The following is a 16,373-nucleotide window of genomic DNA, read 5'->3' as shown; positions in this document are numbered from 1 at the left end:
CAAGGACAGCTGTCTAGTCGTTCGGATGGGACGAAAAACCGAGGTCCTGTGTACACATTGGCGTGCACGTAAAAGATCCCTTGACAGTTGGAATTCGATATAAGAGTAGGCCGTAGTGCCGCTGTCCGGGCAAAATTTCCCTCATAGCACACTGTATGGCGCATGTCCGTCTTCATTAGCTCAGTTCGGAGCAGAACAGTAGGACGCGTTAAACCCCATTTCATTTCATTTAGATGATCATAACAGTACTTGTTGGATTTTAAAACTAAAGTTTGGGTTTGTCCACTGTTTTTAACGAATTAAATATTCGTTTTTGTACCCTCACGGGATATTGCTCCTCATGCAAACCTAGCTGTCACCGCGCTCCCAAAATCAAATAGTCTGTAGCGAAGAAGTATCGTGGTGCCTTGAGAACAAAAAGGTGACATACTAGACTCCCTTTTCACACGACTAACTTTTAAGGGTAACTCAAATACAAACAGGCTGATAGGTTTTTTTTATTAATATTTTTATTAAGCAAATATTTCATCTTGGCTGAAAAAGTCTATTTCAACGGCATTACGCCGAATAGCGAGGTGTTCCACATTAAATACTGGAGTAGAACGCCTCTCTAGTAAAACAGTACGTCTTCTTGGAGTTTCGAAATTTTCATTTGCATTCAAATTTCGACGTCTTGAGTATTGGGGTGTTCGTAGATTTCTGAAATTGTCCACACCCCGTCTTGGTGTATGTCGAATATTTGAACCACTTAAAACTTGATGGGTTCTAGTCAGTGTTGTTTGTGGAGTTCTTGGTTCTTCCTGCGAAAGCACTAACGAGGATGGGGAATAAGCTCTGTATTCCGGTGTCCGTTGCAGATAACTGGTCACATTCTGTCTGGGTGTCATGGAACTCCAAGAATTGATTCTGAAAGGAAGGTGTAAGGGGTGTCTAAATGTGTGTGGAGATGAGTCTAGTCCATGATGTATGCCCGGTGGTGTAGCAGGAACAACTTGTTCGACATCCGCTGTTCTGGCGTCTGAAATGATGCAAAAATATCACCTAAATTTTGATACCAGATGATAAATTCATATTTAACATCAGTGGTTGGAATAGAGATTTGTGTGGATTATGGCGTTTTTTTAGTGTTAAACGTCGGGGGTCTATTGTTAATACATCGCCCAGTTTTAACGGAATGTTTAACCATCTCACAACAGAAAAAAACTGGACCAATTAATTATATATTTAATAGTAAAATCACAAAAGGCGTATGAACCGGGGGGGGGGGGGTCAAATTCGAGAAATCAGATTTTTGGCTCACTTCCCTTTTGTGTTTCTCAAGGTGATCGGACTCGTACATAACAATATCATGGGGTAATTACATACGCGTATGAGTCCGATCAGCTAAGGGGGAGGGCAGAGATGAAAGTGCCCGAAAACATTTTCTGTCGCGGCCGGCGAGCGCTGAAGGCGGGAAATGTGGCTGGCTTCACCAGAATATTTTGGAAATTAGGATTAGAAGGCAGCAAACGCGTTTTCCTACCGCACTTGGGTAAAGCAACAAGAAAGTAGTCCAATATCGCCTTATTTATGTGGCTTCGAAACCGAAATTCTACTCTGTATGGTCCACCAGAATTCCAGATGTGACGGACGAAGGGACAGAAATGAAATAGCCGAAAAAAATCCTGTTTATTTTCCTGTGCTGGGAGCGCTGATTTCACGAAGTGCTCCATCAGGTGATATGTAGGGGGCGATTCTATAGAGTAGCGCTTGACGCTGTTTATTACACTGACATTGTTTTTAAATGTCTTATCGATAAGTCGATTTAAAGAAATTTCGATTCCAGAAAAATCTATGACGAAAATAATGATCGATGCCCAAAAACTCTCAAACCAAAACGTTTTTTTTTTACTTTCCCAATGAAATATATTGATTTTTTGTCCTCATTTTACCCGTCTGCGCAAATATTCTGATTGGGTAATTAGCTTTATCTGTTGACCAGCCAGATAAACTTACTTTAACTTACTTTCAGAAATTAAAGATTGATCTAAATGATAGTCATAATTCTCCATTTCAAAGGCTCCTGGAACGGCCGAAGGTGTTCTCTGTTCATCGTGGATGACGTATTCTGTAAAAGAAAACTTAGAGTACCGCCCACCGGGGCCTGTTTCACGAAATTTTAACTAAGATAAAATCCAAATTTTAGTAATTTGATTGGCTAATATTAGACTGATTTTAGTGCTTAGCCAATCAAAATTGAAGTATCTACTAAAATTTGGATTTTATCTTTAGTTAAAATTTCGTGAAACAGGGCCCTGGTATGTTTATAAAATTATATTACTAAATTGCAGCTACCCGTGCGGCTTGGGGGTTTATTTTAGAAATTAGTTTCAATAAAAGAATGGACATTCTAATTGTTACAGCTGGCTTCTGGGCTATCACAGGCTGGACTATTCAGTCTAGAGGAGGCACGAAAAAACAAAAATTCAGCATGTATTCTCAAACACGCACGATTGTACTATGGACCAGGAACTTACCATTTTGTTGGATGAAGCATGCCAATTTTCATGTCGATCTGACTTGAATTGACGGAACCTTAGAGAGAGAGAGAGAGAGAGAGAGAGAGAAGAGAGAGAGAGAGAGAGAGAGAGATGGGTTTAACGTCCACTCGACACAAACTAGGTCATTTCGGGACTAACATATGGTTGAATTTTATTTCAATAATTTGCTTGCGCGTAGGGGTCTTTAGCAGTGGGAGGAAACCGGAGGACCCGGAGAAAACCCACGAGGTTGGACAGGCGACCCTACTCCTTGTCACGTACAACCGGGGATTCGAAACCACGCCAGTTGACTCAATGACAGACTTTATGATACAGCGCGTGCGTGCTAACCATTCAGCCATCCAACCCCCTACGGAACCTTAGGCTTTTTCGAAGAGCGTCACCGCAAGAAGAAGATGCTTAATAGCGGTTAGTGACCAGTTCCTGGTCCAAAAATGGTATGATATTGAAAACTCTTAGTTATCAATCAATAATTATAACCTACCCTGGCTATTTTGAGAAAATGTATGATGATATGGAGATGAATATAAGGTCTGGTGTTGTGGAACTACTGCTGAAGGAGAGCTGCTACCCCAAAAACGTCTTCGGCTTGTTGCACTTGCAGTTAAAGGAGTCGATGGAACATTTTGAAAAGGCGAACTTGAACCAGCAAGCCGAGCAACTGACATCACGTTCGTTGCACAACTTGGAACTTTAACTTATTCAAACAGTCACCGGTTTCTGAAACATAATTTTTCGGTCATTTCATTTTCTGTTAATCTAGGCCTATAGCGAGGGACACTGGTGTTAATTCCCCCCACTCATCATCGAATAGCACGTGGCAGCGAATAGTTTTAAGAACTAGATCTGAGACAACAGTCTTAATATCTGACTTCGGGTCTCTGACAGCTATACAGTCGTTGAGACAAAGAATCCCGGGGAAGGTCGTTTTTTGGGAGCTAGGCTAAGATGGAACCATAAAACTTTAAACTTTAAATAAGTGTACGTCATTTTGGCCTAGGCCTAATTATGGCTATGCTGTCAGCTGTAGTCCGTAAGTTTACATTGTCCACCTTGACAAACCTGGAGTCTAAGAATTATTTCAGCGTGTTCCTTTCCTCGCCATGTTCACAAATTATCTAAATGATGTGTGCAAATGACCAATTACAAATAATGCCAACATTATTCTGTATAAACACCTTTTATTTTAACAACTTTTTTTAAAGTCAAAACAAAGCCACGTGGTTAGAATGTGTCGTCTGCTATTCAGCCAATCAGAGTCTCTGTTACATTACTCAAATAACCAATGAAATGGCTCGAAGGCTTCGAATAGCCATTTATATCCAGTCTTTCTGGACTAAAGTTCGGCAGAAGGAAGGATAAAATGGAGGCTACGTTGTTTCTTTGACGCAGATCTCGTCAATAATTGCAAAGTATGGTGTCTAACGCGAAGTGGGAAAACAAAAAAACTTTAAATAAGGTGGAAAGCAAACTGAATGTATTATGAATATCTTTTATGATGCCAATTTGCTACAAATTTTCATTATTTATCAATTTGATTCTGATATTTTTGTAGTTTTTAAAGAGACATTCGGGCATTCGGCCAAATTCAGAAACTGCATCATTGTTGATTTCATCTATTTCTGGTTGGATTCTCTGGACAGTTAGTTAAGAAGTAACTTGAATTGTTTTAGGGAATAGCTTGTTGTTTTCATCAGCTCAACCCTTTGAAAATAAAGTTATCGTTATTATTACCAGTACGGTACCCAAAGCTTTCTGACTACGTTTTTTGTAGACTGAAGAAGTCACTTTCGAGTTTTTATTTTTATTTTTAGTGACTGTCAAGTCTCTTGATCTCCCTCCTCCCCTCCCCTCCCCGGCTCACCATTGTTCTTGGTAACCAACATTCAACGTTTAGAATTTTAAAAATAATCCAACTCTTGAGATTACTTTACCAAGTCTGGTCTAACTTTACACCTCAGTAAAAGAGTGTTTTTTTGTACCAAATTCTTAGTTTACTTGTATTAATTATTATTAGATATGGTAATTATAAATTTAATTTCCCTTTTGTAATAATAAATATTTTTATCTTTTGTAGAAAACAGATGAAGAAATTAAAGATATTCCAGTTACTAAACGACCTAGGAAGAAAAGAGGCTTACATTCCATCAAACATTCCGTTTTTGAGAAGACATTTGTTGAAAATGAAAAAAACACAGGACTTTATCAGCTGTTTACAGATCCAGAAGAAATTTTTACAAATAAGAAAAAGGGACAAAGAAAATCTTCAATGCCTCAGAGGAAGAAGAAAACTAAACTCAAACAGAGCAAAAAATTTGAAATTTGTACATCAAATGGTAATGACTAACAATAATATTATATCTGATCAAAATACATAGGCCTACACATCTAAACTTATTTTCATTTTTTGTCAGTTCATAAAGAGCTTCCCACTGCTAAAGAATCCTACGAGCAAGCGAATTATGGAAATAAAATTGAACCATATGTTAGTCCTGAAATGACCCTCTCTCTCTCTCATAAAGAGCTTTTTAAATATGTAGTAGTTGATTGAAAAGAGTAAAAAGCAGGTGATTAAAAGAACACAATAAAACTCCCCTAAATATACAAAGAAACAGAAAATCACTCTTCTAAAAAAGTATTACATTTTCAATGGCCTTTTATAACTCTGTCAATAGTAATAGTATTGCTTTCCTTGAAACTAATATATGAAGGAACTTCAAGAAAATACAGTCAGTATGACAAAGTTGATCACTTTTAACATTGTTTGCGAAGTAATTTGATGTGTTTAAATTATAGAGAAGACAGTTAACAAGAAAAAAGGAAAGATTCAACCTTCACAAGCCAAGAAGAAAACTAAGCAAAATAAGAAAATGAAGCAGAAAATATCTAAAGGTAATAAAAAAAAAAAATAGTCATAGATGTTGCAAATAAACCATACTGGACAAATTGAACCAGAAATCAGACATCTGGCAAAATGTTTCACAAGGATTGATATTCCAAACTGATAGGTGTATTCTATGACCTTGACGAAATCTGCAGTTGGCCTTGATATTTATACCTGACCAGTAGTTTATTCCATAAAAGAGGTGCTTGATGAACAATACTGTATTATTTAGAACATGAATGCTGTTTCGATTGTACAATGAAATCCCGCTTAACGACCAACTCAGTATTGTGGGTAGCTCATGTGTACGATTACATTTTAAACCAATTTTTTTCTTCTATATTTCTTATAAGTTGTGCTCAGTAATACAGGCAACTCACTATTACGGATTATGACATGTATACGCCATACTTTTCATACGCGGATTATCAAGCATCTGACTGGGAATATATCCAATCGGATATCAAGATATAGTGAATCTTGTTCAGAATTTTTAAAATACTGAATGTATTACACCTCAGTACCCATGTTTTTGTTGTAGATTTAGTTGCTGGTAAAGAGGGACAACCTGAGGAACAAACTGATCCCAGTGAAAAGATTAGCCTTGATAAAGATCCAGATCCTAATGAAGATAGTGAATCAAGTATTGAAATAATGAGAGATGCATCATTTATATCATGTAAGTTTACCGTTGGAAAGACACTTCTCTATTTGTGTTATTTAAATACTACAGAATTTGTTGACAATGTAAAGTGTATTATCTTTTTAAAATGTTACGCGGAACGAATGTATTTCCAGAAAACCTGAGTTGTCTGTCTTCTGAGTTCTGTTCCGTTTTATATTTCTTTTTTCCCCCTTATATTTTTCGAATCAACACTCATTTGGTCAATATGTATTTTAGCTCCAAGAAAACCAGAAAAATATCTTAAGTTTGTGAAAAAATATCAACATAAAGCTAATAAAAGTAAGTATATACTTTTCTAATATGTATTCGCCCATCACGCTTCGTCGATGCACTTTGCACCCCACATATGCAGTATCAAATTAACCAGCATGACCCTGTGAATGTTTTAGGGAATCAAATTTGGGCCCTGGGCAAATCACGCTTCGTTGCAGCATTTCAGCCCCAGTCCACCCCCACATGTGGTATCAAATTAACCAGCATGACCCTGTGATTGTTTTAGGCCATAGAATTTGGGACCCGGGTGAATTGGACTCTGCATGAATTTGTGACCCGTACGAAGCTGGGTATCCTGTAGTTATGGATAAATATACATTATGTATGAAAATATAAGTTCCAAATTGTGCCCTTTTAGAATATGTATCGAATGATCATTTAAAGATACATTATGGAAGATTAGATATAGAGCTGGCAGTTCTCACTATAATAGTTAAAAACTAGATAATTTAAAGGGAATTTGCTGAAAATTTCAGTCAAATTGATCCACTCTGAACCAAGAATTTAGCGATTGAATTTTCGGCCTAGCTTCGATCATCATTACTAAAGTCGATATGATGAAAAACATAGTCTCGATTATCCATTTCATGATTAAATCATGAATAAAAGTTGAGCAGCAAATCAGATCCTATCCAGTAAATATTGCAGGCTTGCAATGACATCGAGAGTTGATTATGGTCTAGATAAGTTAATTAATGTCTAATTAATAATATAGATAACATTTCAGGCCTAAAGAAAGACCTAAAATAGGCAGATTTAGCTCTTGCATAATGTATGTTTAAATGTAAACAATGGAACACCAAAGTCACTTGTAAGTCACTGATAACCTTGTTTTTATTGTTAATTCAGGAAATCATTCTCCACGTCCAGCTTCTACTCGACCGTATTCTCCTAAACTAAAACAAAGAAAGTTAAAGATTGCAAACTTAGCAAACTTAGATGGTATGATTATATTCAAAATATTTTTGAAGGGGTTAATTATTGTATAAGAGCAATTTGAGGTTTTGTTTAATAACAATCTGATTAAAATACAGATCCATATTTTGTTTCGTTTTTTTATACTTTCGATGGCCTACACTACATGAAGATCTGACAAGTTATAGCGATAGGACACGTCAGGGGTCAAAAGACCGACTTATGACCCTATGACTTCAGATATTTGATTAACCAATCAGCATTGATGTTACTAGTGGATTACCCACGGTTCCGGGCAAAAAAGGTCAAACACTGATTCGACAGACCATTTGATTGACTGACCCCTCATTTCAAGCAGAACACGAGTTAAATAACAAGTCTTCCAGATCCAAGTGTAGTAAAGACAAGTAAAACAGAATTTTGAACTATAAAAACGAAACGAAATAGAATCTGTGTTTTAACCAGATTGGTTTAATAAAAATTTAGAGAATACCTGTGGTTATTACATTATTCCCCAATCTCTATTTGATAATAAACAGAACAGAAATGAATTATTTACATGTAATAAGAAGAAAAAAAGTGGTTATATTTAGTATCCACTATAGTTGACAAAAAGTATATGTAGACCAGGTAGAAACTGGAATAGGGACTGGCTACTTACAAGGTAGGTAAGAATTGCCATTTCCAGTAACCCGATCCAAAGTACTCAATTTTACTAATAATTAGATTTTTGAAATAAATTCTGGCATATAATACATTATAGTTAACCAGGCTTACTATTTAGTTACTCCTAAAAAAAACAACAATTACATCCTATGTCAGAGAGAGAGAGAGAGAGAGAAAAGGGGTTTAACATCCACGCGACACAAGCCAGGTCATTTCGGGACTAACATATGGTTCAACTTTATTTCAATAATTCACTTGCGCGTACTGCACCGTGTAGGGGTCTTTAGCAGTGGGAGGAAAGCGGAGCACCCGGAGAAAACCCACAAAGTTGGACAGACGACCCTACTCCTTGTCATGTACAACCTGGGAAATCGAACCACGCCAGTTGACTCAATGACAGACCTTATGATACAACATGCACGTGCTAACCATTTGGCCATCCAACCCCCTACATCCTATTCCTATGTACCAGTAATTAGATTTTAAATATTTGTATTTATAGATAAAGAAGATATTGTATCAGATAATGACTGGTCGGATTCTGAATTTACAACAACTTTAACAGGTAATGCATGTATATCACTCTCTTATAGCCTACTCCTTTGCCTGCTGCACTAACAAGAAAATATTCTCAGTCCTTCGGATTGGATAAAAAAAATAGGTTCACCCGTGAACATATTGGTGTGTACTAAACAACACCTTTCTCTCTTTCTTTTAGGAACTGTTAACCAGACTTCTAAAGTTAATACTCAAGGAAATTCATCCATACCATTCCATACAAATTATAAACCTGGTGCTATTTTAAACTCTACGGCTGCTGTCAATCATCAATATGATGGACTGGAATTTTCTCAAGACTTTTCATCTATATCGTCTCTTCATGGTAATAATTTCATTTCTTGAGATTTAAAAAAAAAACATGCGAAGACTTTTGATATTTCAGAAATTTATTTCTGCTGTCAACAAATCTTTCTGCCGAAGCTATGAAAATAAAATAGAGGTTATCGTTTTCTCCAAGGTTAAAACTGTCACTCCAATTAGTAATGGGTGTTAGGGATGTGGCATTATGTAATTGTGCATTACTGATCTTTGTGATCAGGTGAGTAATGTGCTGGGTCACCTTGAGATCCTCAGAAGTGACAAAAAAATGCAAAAAATAAATTGTGATACATCGATTCAGTGTCTTGCGATTCAATACACAAATTTTGAGAAGATGAATCACGATACATCGACTCAACGATATATATCGTACCAGCACTAGTGCCTAGTAATACTGTATATATTGTTGTTAAAATAATTGTTTGTAGATGATAATGGTGAGGTAGCTTTCGATCATAAAACATCCGGAGAAACTACGCCAGGAAAACAAATTAAAAAATCAGCACTAAAGTAAGTATATTTAAACCTTATATAGAAAGATCTGTCAATAGACATTACAAAATGATTGAACAACAAAACACAGATACAACAAAAGATACAATAAATACAACAGGGAAAGCAGAATTAAATACACAATTCTAATAAATATGCTACAATAGCTCATCAAAAAAAAATTTTAACAAATAAAATTCAGAAACAATATTAGTAGTTATCTCCCTTTAATGCATCAACTTATTTCAGGAACATATTGAAGAAGCTAAATGAAGTAAATATATTAAAACCACCAAGTTCTACTCTCCTATTTGATACAGTTATAGCTGATGTTTCACTACCTGATCTATCATCTATACATAATACTTGTGAGTATAGACATAAAATATCATTAAAATCTCTAGATCTGGGCCCCATTTCACAAATAATGATCAATACTTACAGTCCAGCACCCGGAGCTGGGGACTAGACCCAAATTTTTCCATAATTTTCGCTACTGAATCACTGTCAGCCAGGAGGGTTTTAAGTAGTTAGCTAATTATTTATTGAATAATTAACGAATTTAAACTCCCTGAAATGCTGGTCCGCGGCATTATTAAGATTCATTACGATCTCCCTTACCAGTTGTTAAGGTTAATCTCAAATTTTGATAATTACTAAACAACGATTCAGTTGTGTGTAAAGAAGGTATTAAAACAGATGATCAACAGTTAGAGGAAAAAATTATCAATATTGATAGACAAGATAAAGAAGATATAGCAGCACCAAATGATATTGATGTTACGCTCAAACCATCTTCACCAGTTATAGTACCTCCTCCAGATCAACACAAACAATTAACGGTAAGTACTTTTTAAGACTAGTCATCATTATCCCATACCTTTGTAATGTATACCAAACATGAAGTCAAATTTGTTTCTATGGAAACACAACAATGATTTGTTAAATCCGAGAAATGACTAATTACTAAAAGCCACAACTACTACAGTATAATAGGTTGATGTGTGTATAAAGTTTAGAGTATGTCTCAATATCTTGAATTGTTTATGAGATAAGCTCTGGAATAGGGCTGCAACGATATACCGTGATACAGATCGTATCGTGAGGTTAGTGTATCGTTGCAGCCCTACAAAACTGGAAGGTGGACGGATAGATCCCGTTTTAATATCCCTCTGTTAACGTTGTTTGAAGCAGCATAATAGTTTTAATGGAGGGGGAACCTCTGAACTTGAAAGCACGTATTTATGGCCTAGTTGTTTGTGATAACTTGATAACTGTACATGACAAAGAACAGGTAACTCTGAGAAATCTGTTCCTACTATAAGAGCTCTGTGTTTGATAGAGCTGTGATAGATTAAAGATTTTAAGTTTTTAATCACATAATTTGTTCCAATTTATATCTTTCATTTGACAGCCACAGAATAACAGAAAGAAAGCCGTCACTTCAACACCAACCAAATCACCATCTGCTAAACAAGAAACTGTTACTGTAAGTGTAAATATATACTCCATTTAAAGAGAACTTATCGCTTTCAACAAGAAATCAGGGTTGTATTTATAGTACCATTCATACGAGACAGAATGGAAACATGGTCTTGTAGACAGTGCAGGGTGATGGATTGGATTATATGTGACAAGTTAAAAGATTTTCCTAGGCTCTTTTATTTTGTCCCACTTCTTAAAATCTTGTGTGTATATAAATTTATTAAAATAAAGATTTTCCATTTGTTCATCTAGAAACGACATTAAACCCAATTTTTCTCTCGATATCTTTTTGAACCAAGAACTGGTTGCATCAATTTGTTAATCTTCATCTTCTGGTTCTTGGGGCAAAGCTGTTCAAAACATTTGAGTATAGTATGATCAATTTGTTATACTTGTTGTTAGGACAATTATTACACATCGATTGACAGGCACAATTCCAAGATGGCTGTGATGATGATGTGATTGGCTCCTGGTTCATTATAATGTAGTACACACATACTTGGTTACAGCTTGTCTCATTTATATTGCATAATGTTTTTATATTTATAGTTTGGTGTGTCAAGTATATCTGAACCTGTTTATGATAGTGATGAATTAGTACCAGCCCGTGGTTCTAGCCGGGAAATTAACTCTGATGAATTCTACCAATCATTTGAATTTGAACAGGTCGATGTTCCTAAAATTGATGAAATGGTAATAAATTCTTCTAAAATCTTATTTCAACAAAATGTGTATGTATCTTTAATAAGAATAGATCTATTTAAAACAAATCAGGCCTTAGATATCTAAATTTCCTCCCATAGGGCGACACTGGGCTCACAACCAGAAAATCCAGGGTTCAAAATCCCAGATGGCATAAACAGGACATAGAAATTTTCCAAGGGAGTTGACTGGGCGATTATTCAAATGAGTGCTCTTAAGAGTTTAACTGCTAAAGATCAGATTTTGTATGTTAAATCCCCCTTTTTTTTTTCCCTTTCTCTCAATCTTGGTATGCACTTAGTAAGACCAGTTTGTCTAGAAGTTTGGATGACACATGTTTTCTGTATACAGATATTTGTATTTCAGCCTGTTGAACCTAACTGCAAACCTCAAGATAATGACGAAGTTCAAGCACCAACAAATTCAGCAGAACCATATCAAATTAATGTTGGGAAAGCAAAGAGTTTTGTTACAGTAACTCATCATGGCATGAAACTCCGCAAGAGAACCAAAGAGCATCTCGATAAAAACTCTAATAAGGCTTTAAGTCGAATCTCCAACAAATATCCTGGCAAAAGCTTCCGTCTTGTAAAGCATCTGGGAAAACAATCCAAAATTGATTGCAGTAGGAGCTCCAGCAAACGCTTTGGTAAAGGGCCTAAGGTTTTTAATTGGAGGCCCAGCAAGCATAAACATTCCAGTAAGGATCTATGTAGTGGTGCCAATGAGGGTCTCAGCAAGAGTATAAATGTGGATCAAAGTGGGAACCACAACAAACAGCTCAGCAAGAGCTCCACTATTGATCTCTTTGGAAGCCTCAGTAAGGATCTTGGTAGGAGCCCAATTGAGGATCTCATTAAGACTCCCAGTGAGGATCTCATTAAGACCCCTGGTAAGGATTTAAGTAGCAGCCCTGGTAACAATCTTGGCAAAACCCCTGGTAAGGATCTCAGTTTGAACTCCAAAAATCTTACTAGTCAATGTTCCGGTAAGGAACCCAGTGAGTGCTCCAGTAAATATCTTATCAAGAACCTTAGTAAGAGTTACAGCAAGAGTTCAAGCAAGAATCTCAGTAGGAACCCCATTATGGAAATCAGTACTAGCCCTTGTAAGGATCTCACTAGGAATCCCAGAAACGATACAAGGAAAACCAATAGTAAAAATTTCACCAAGAGTCGCATCAAAAGTTTAAACAAGAGTCTGAAAGAGACACTCGGCAAAAAAGCGATCAATCAATGTATTAAGATGAGAAAAGTGGTAAAAACAAGTTCTAACATACTTCTATACAATAGCCTCTGTCACAAACTTAGCAAGGTCCACCACACAGATCTGATCAAGAACATTGGTGAAACCTCCAGTGATAGCCTTGAATGTAGCAAGAACTATGGCAAGAACATCAGCCAAAACCTCATCAAGGATCTTGGTAAAACAATTGATCAGGATTCAACCTTTAGTAAGAACATAAGTGAGAACATTTTGCTAGACTTAATACAGAACCATGACAGTGCCCTCAGTGACAACCCCGACGTAATTGATGAAACCATTCTTAGCACCATCCTTGACAAACCCGCTAAGGATCCTAGCCAAACCCAAAGCATGGAACCAAGGTTGAATCCAAGCAAATACCCTGACCACCAACAGAGTCAAAACCAAAGCAAGGAACATGCTCGAAACCAACGGAAAGACTCTAGTCAAAACCAAAGTAAGGCCCTTGGACAGAGCTTCTGTAACACTATCAGCACCAGCTTTAACAAGTCCAAGGGAAAGAACCTTATTAAGAAGAATGTTGTGACCATGGTTACATTGAAAAGCGAACGAAAGAAACATTCTACGAAGACAAAATTAAACAAAGCCGCACCTAAAGCATCCAACAGGTGCAGCCCAACTAACATAAAGAATATTTATGTTCCTCCTTGTATTATTTTAAGATCTGCAGACAAATTTCCACCAAGGAATAATCTTTTAATGAAGCAGACATCTGTTAAAACAGGAAAAGTATTTTACAGAAAAATGAAGAACTGTCCACCAGGTAAATTGGTTATTTTTGTAGTGGAAATTAATACCAGCTCTCTGCATCCGATCACTCTGCTGTACAATATGTGAATAACTGTAAAGTCTATTCCTCTATGCCCAATACATTTAGCCTGTATCACTATCCTATTATGTAAATCAACATGATTACAAGACTATAAAAGTGAATGAGCTTATAAAAAAAGCTGTGACAAGTAAATGCATACAGTCTATTTTTTCTTTAATATATTGTCAATATCTGACTTACTTCAAGAAAACTCTAAAGTAGTAAAGAATATAAGAATATTGCATCAATAGAAGGCTTGATCTGGCTTGAACTCTGTACATCTTATCAAGCCCTTCACGTAATACCTTGCATATTTCGGCACTAATTTCGATTGGGTATTCATCCAGCTTGGGAGTCTATCAGATTTCTCAATCATCGCGAATACCAGTTCTCTTGCTTTCCAGCTAAAATGTCTAAAATAAAGGTTTCCGTAGAAGTCGCTATAATTGATTTGATTGTTTTAGTTTCACAACTAATTGGACACTACTGTTCATGTGTCTGCAGTAAAGGGAGAAAATGTAGCTATAAGTATTCTAGCAACGTCCAGATGTTGTAAAACTCGCAGTCGTTGCTTCAGGAATATAAGATCATAAGAATAGTGCATCAAACTACATGTATTCCAATATTCTTGTTGTTGGTGATTTGCCTTGGAGTGAGCCTTACAATGTAATGATTGTCCAGTCCTAAATCTCCTTGATGTCCCAAGTCCCAAGAAAAATTTAAATAAGCTACACTTTACACGAGGAAAGGCAACTGTCACTTTCTTCAGTTTCTCCGGTCTGAAATAAAATTGAATCATATGTTAGTCCCAAAATTACCTAGTTTGTGTCAAGTGGACTTTTAACATCATTTCTCTCTATATGTATTTGTTAAAACCATCAACCAAAAATATGTCCAAATGACCACATATATGACCACATATATACATGTCACCTTTCCTTCAGTAAAATATTTTTAATTTCTCTATTTTTCAGATATTCTATGTAAAGTGTTACCTCCACCTGATGGTATCTGTGATGAAAACAAATCCAGTATGTATTACTTCAAAAAAAAAAAAATAGCTACAACATTCCAAACTAAAGGATAACACTAGCACTTCAAAATAAGGCAGATGTTTGTTAGCACTGGCACATCACCATAAGGCTGATGTTTGATAACTCTGGCACTTCGCCATAAGGCTGATGTTTCATAACACTGGTACTTTATCATAAGGCTCATGTTTGATAACACTAGCACTTCACCATAAGGCTGATGTTTGATAACACTAGCACTTCACAAGAAAGCTGATGTTTGATAACTGGCACTTCACAAGAAAGCTGATGTTTGATAACTGGCACTTCACCATAAGGCTGATGTTTGATAACACTAGCACTTCACAAGAAAGCTGATGTTTGATAACTGGCACTTCACAAGAAAGCTGATGTTTGATAACTGGCACTTCACCATAAGGCTAATATTTGATAACACTGACACTTCACCATAAGGCTGATGTTTGATAACTCTAGCACTTCACCATAAGGCTGATGTTTGATAACCCTAGCAATTCATCATAAGGCTGATGTTTGATAACACTGGCACTTCGCCATAAGGCTCATGTTTCATAACTCTGACATTTCACCGTAAGGCTGATGTTTGATAACACTGGCACCTCATGATGTTTATATAAAATGCCTTAAAGCGACTTTGGTGTATATTAGCCTTATTGTGAAATCTGTTTAATATCCTGAAAAAAAAATCCAACTGTATATTTATCATATAAACTTACACAAGCACATCACTGGAGACCCTGTATGTCTTATTCACAAGGTGCAGTGGCGATATCGAACCAATGAATTAATGAAACATATTATTTAGATTATTTATGACTGTTTATAATTAGAATTATTTATGTGAGGTAGCTGTGCTACACATTATATATTTATATATATGTTATTTTGATATTGTATTGTGCATTATTGAGACTGTTTTAATACTGCAGTTTTGTACACCAATCAAAAATATAGAATCTAGAATTAATCTTTAATAAATACCTGACTATTGTAATATTTGTGAGTCTGTAATGTAAAAGCATAAAGTCAGATTTCCTGTGATATTTCTATTTTTCTCACCAATCATTAAATCTTTTGTAATTTATTGTTATTTTGTAAACAAGAACAAAGTCTTATCTGTGATCAATTGTGGTTTTTTTGTGGAAGCTAAGTTATAATATGCATATATAAATTGTATGGAAATTGTATTAAAAGTCAGTTACATTTCTCATTGTATAATATTTATGTGTCTTAAATTTCCTCCAATGTTTCCATCTTGAAACATCTGAAATTTGGGGTATTGGGTGGTCAAATGGTTTAACGTGTAGGCTTTATAAGGTCTGTCATTGAGTCAAGTGGCCTTGTTTTCATTCCTGGCTTGTAGGTGACAAGGAGTAGTGTCACTGGCCCAAGTTCAGGACTTTTCTCCGAGTCCCCGGTTTCCTTCCACTTCGAAAGACCCTGATGTGCAAGCGAATTATTGAAATAAAATTTTAACAATATGTTAGTCCCGAAATGACCTAGTTTGTGTCAAGTGTACTTTAAACCCCATCTCTCTCTCTCTCTCTCTCTCTCTGTGACTTTATCCAAAGTTCATTGGTGAATGAATTTTATAATAAAACATGTGTTGTATATCTGTCCTTTGATTGACTGTGGGGAAATCTGGTTTTCGGCAAACTAGGAGATCTGTATATATAGCGATTAGGAAGAAATCCATTAGGGGCTGGGGCAAAAGTTCAGTATTTAA

General features: G+C 36.0%; 1 protein-coding gene and 1 long non-coding RNA gene across 2 annotated transcripts; one reads left to right on the top strand and one right to left on the bottom strand.

The window, feature by feature from the left end:
* Positions 1-535: 535 nt before the first annotated feature.
* LOC126821083 (uncharacterized) lies at positions 536-3,246 on the bottom strand. Its single transcript, XR_007680250.1, has 3 exons — positions 3,025-3,246; positions 2,006-2,107; positions 536-1,018 (listed from the first exon to the last, which is right to left on the bottom strand). It is a non-coding gene; the product is annotated as an uncharacterized LOC126821083 (long non-coding RNA).
* Positions 3,247-3,892: 646 nt separating this feature from the next.
* LOC126821075 (uncharacterized) lies at positions 3,893-15,815 on the top strand. Its single transcript, XM_050549378.2, has 15 exons — positions 3,893-3,999; positions 4,618-4,876; positions 5,337-5,432; positions 5,966-6,103; positions 6,326-6,388; positions 7,232-7,324; positions 8,466-8,528; positions 8,682-8,846; positions 9,271-9,352; positions 9,584-9,702; positions 10,007-10,176; positions 10,749-10,823; positions 11,369-11,512; positions 11,888-13,550; positions 14,573-15,815. The coding sequence occupies exons 1-15, from the start codon at positions 3,955-3,957 to the stop codon at positions 14,683-14,685; spliced, it is 3,288 nt and encodes a 1,095-aa protein (XP_050405335.1). The 5' UTR covers positions 3,893-3,954; the 3' UTR covers positions 14,686-15,815.
* Positions 15,816-16,373: the final 558 nt, after the last annotated feature.

This window comes from Patella vulgata, chromosome 5 (genome assembly GCF_932274485.2).
Source record: "Patella vulgata chromosome 5, xgPatVulg1.2, whole genome shotgun sequence".
Lineage (NCBI taxonomy): Eukaryota > Metazoa > Mollusca > Gastropoda > Patellidae > Patella > Patella vulgata.
This window is presented reverse-complemented; position numbering and strand designations above follow the sequence as displayed.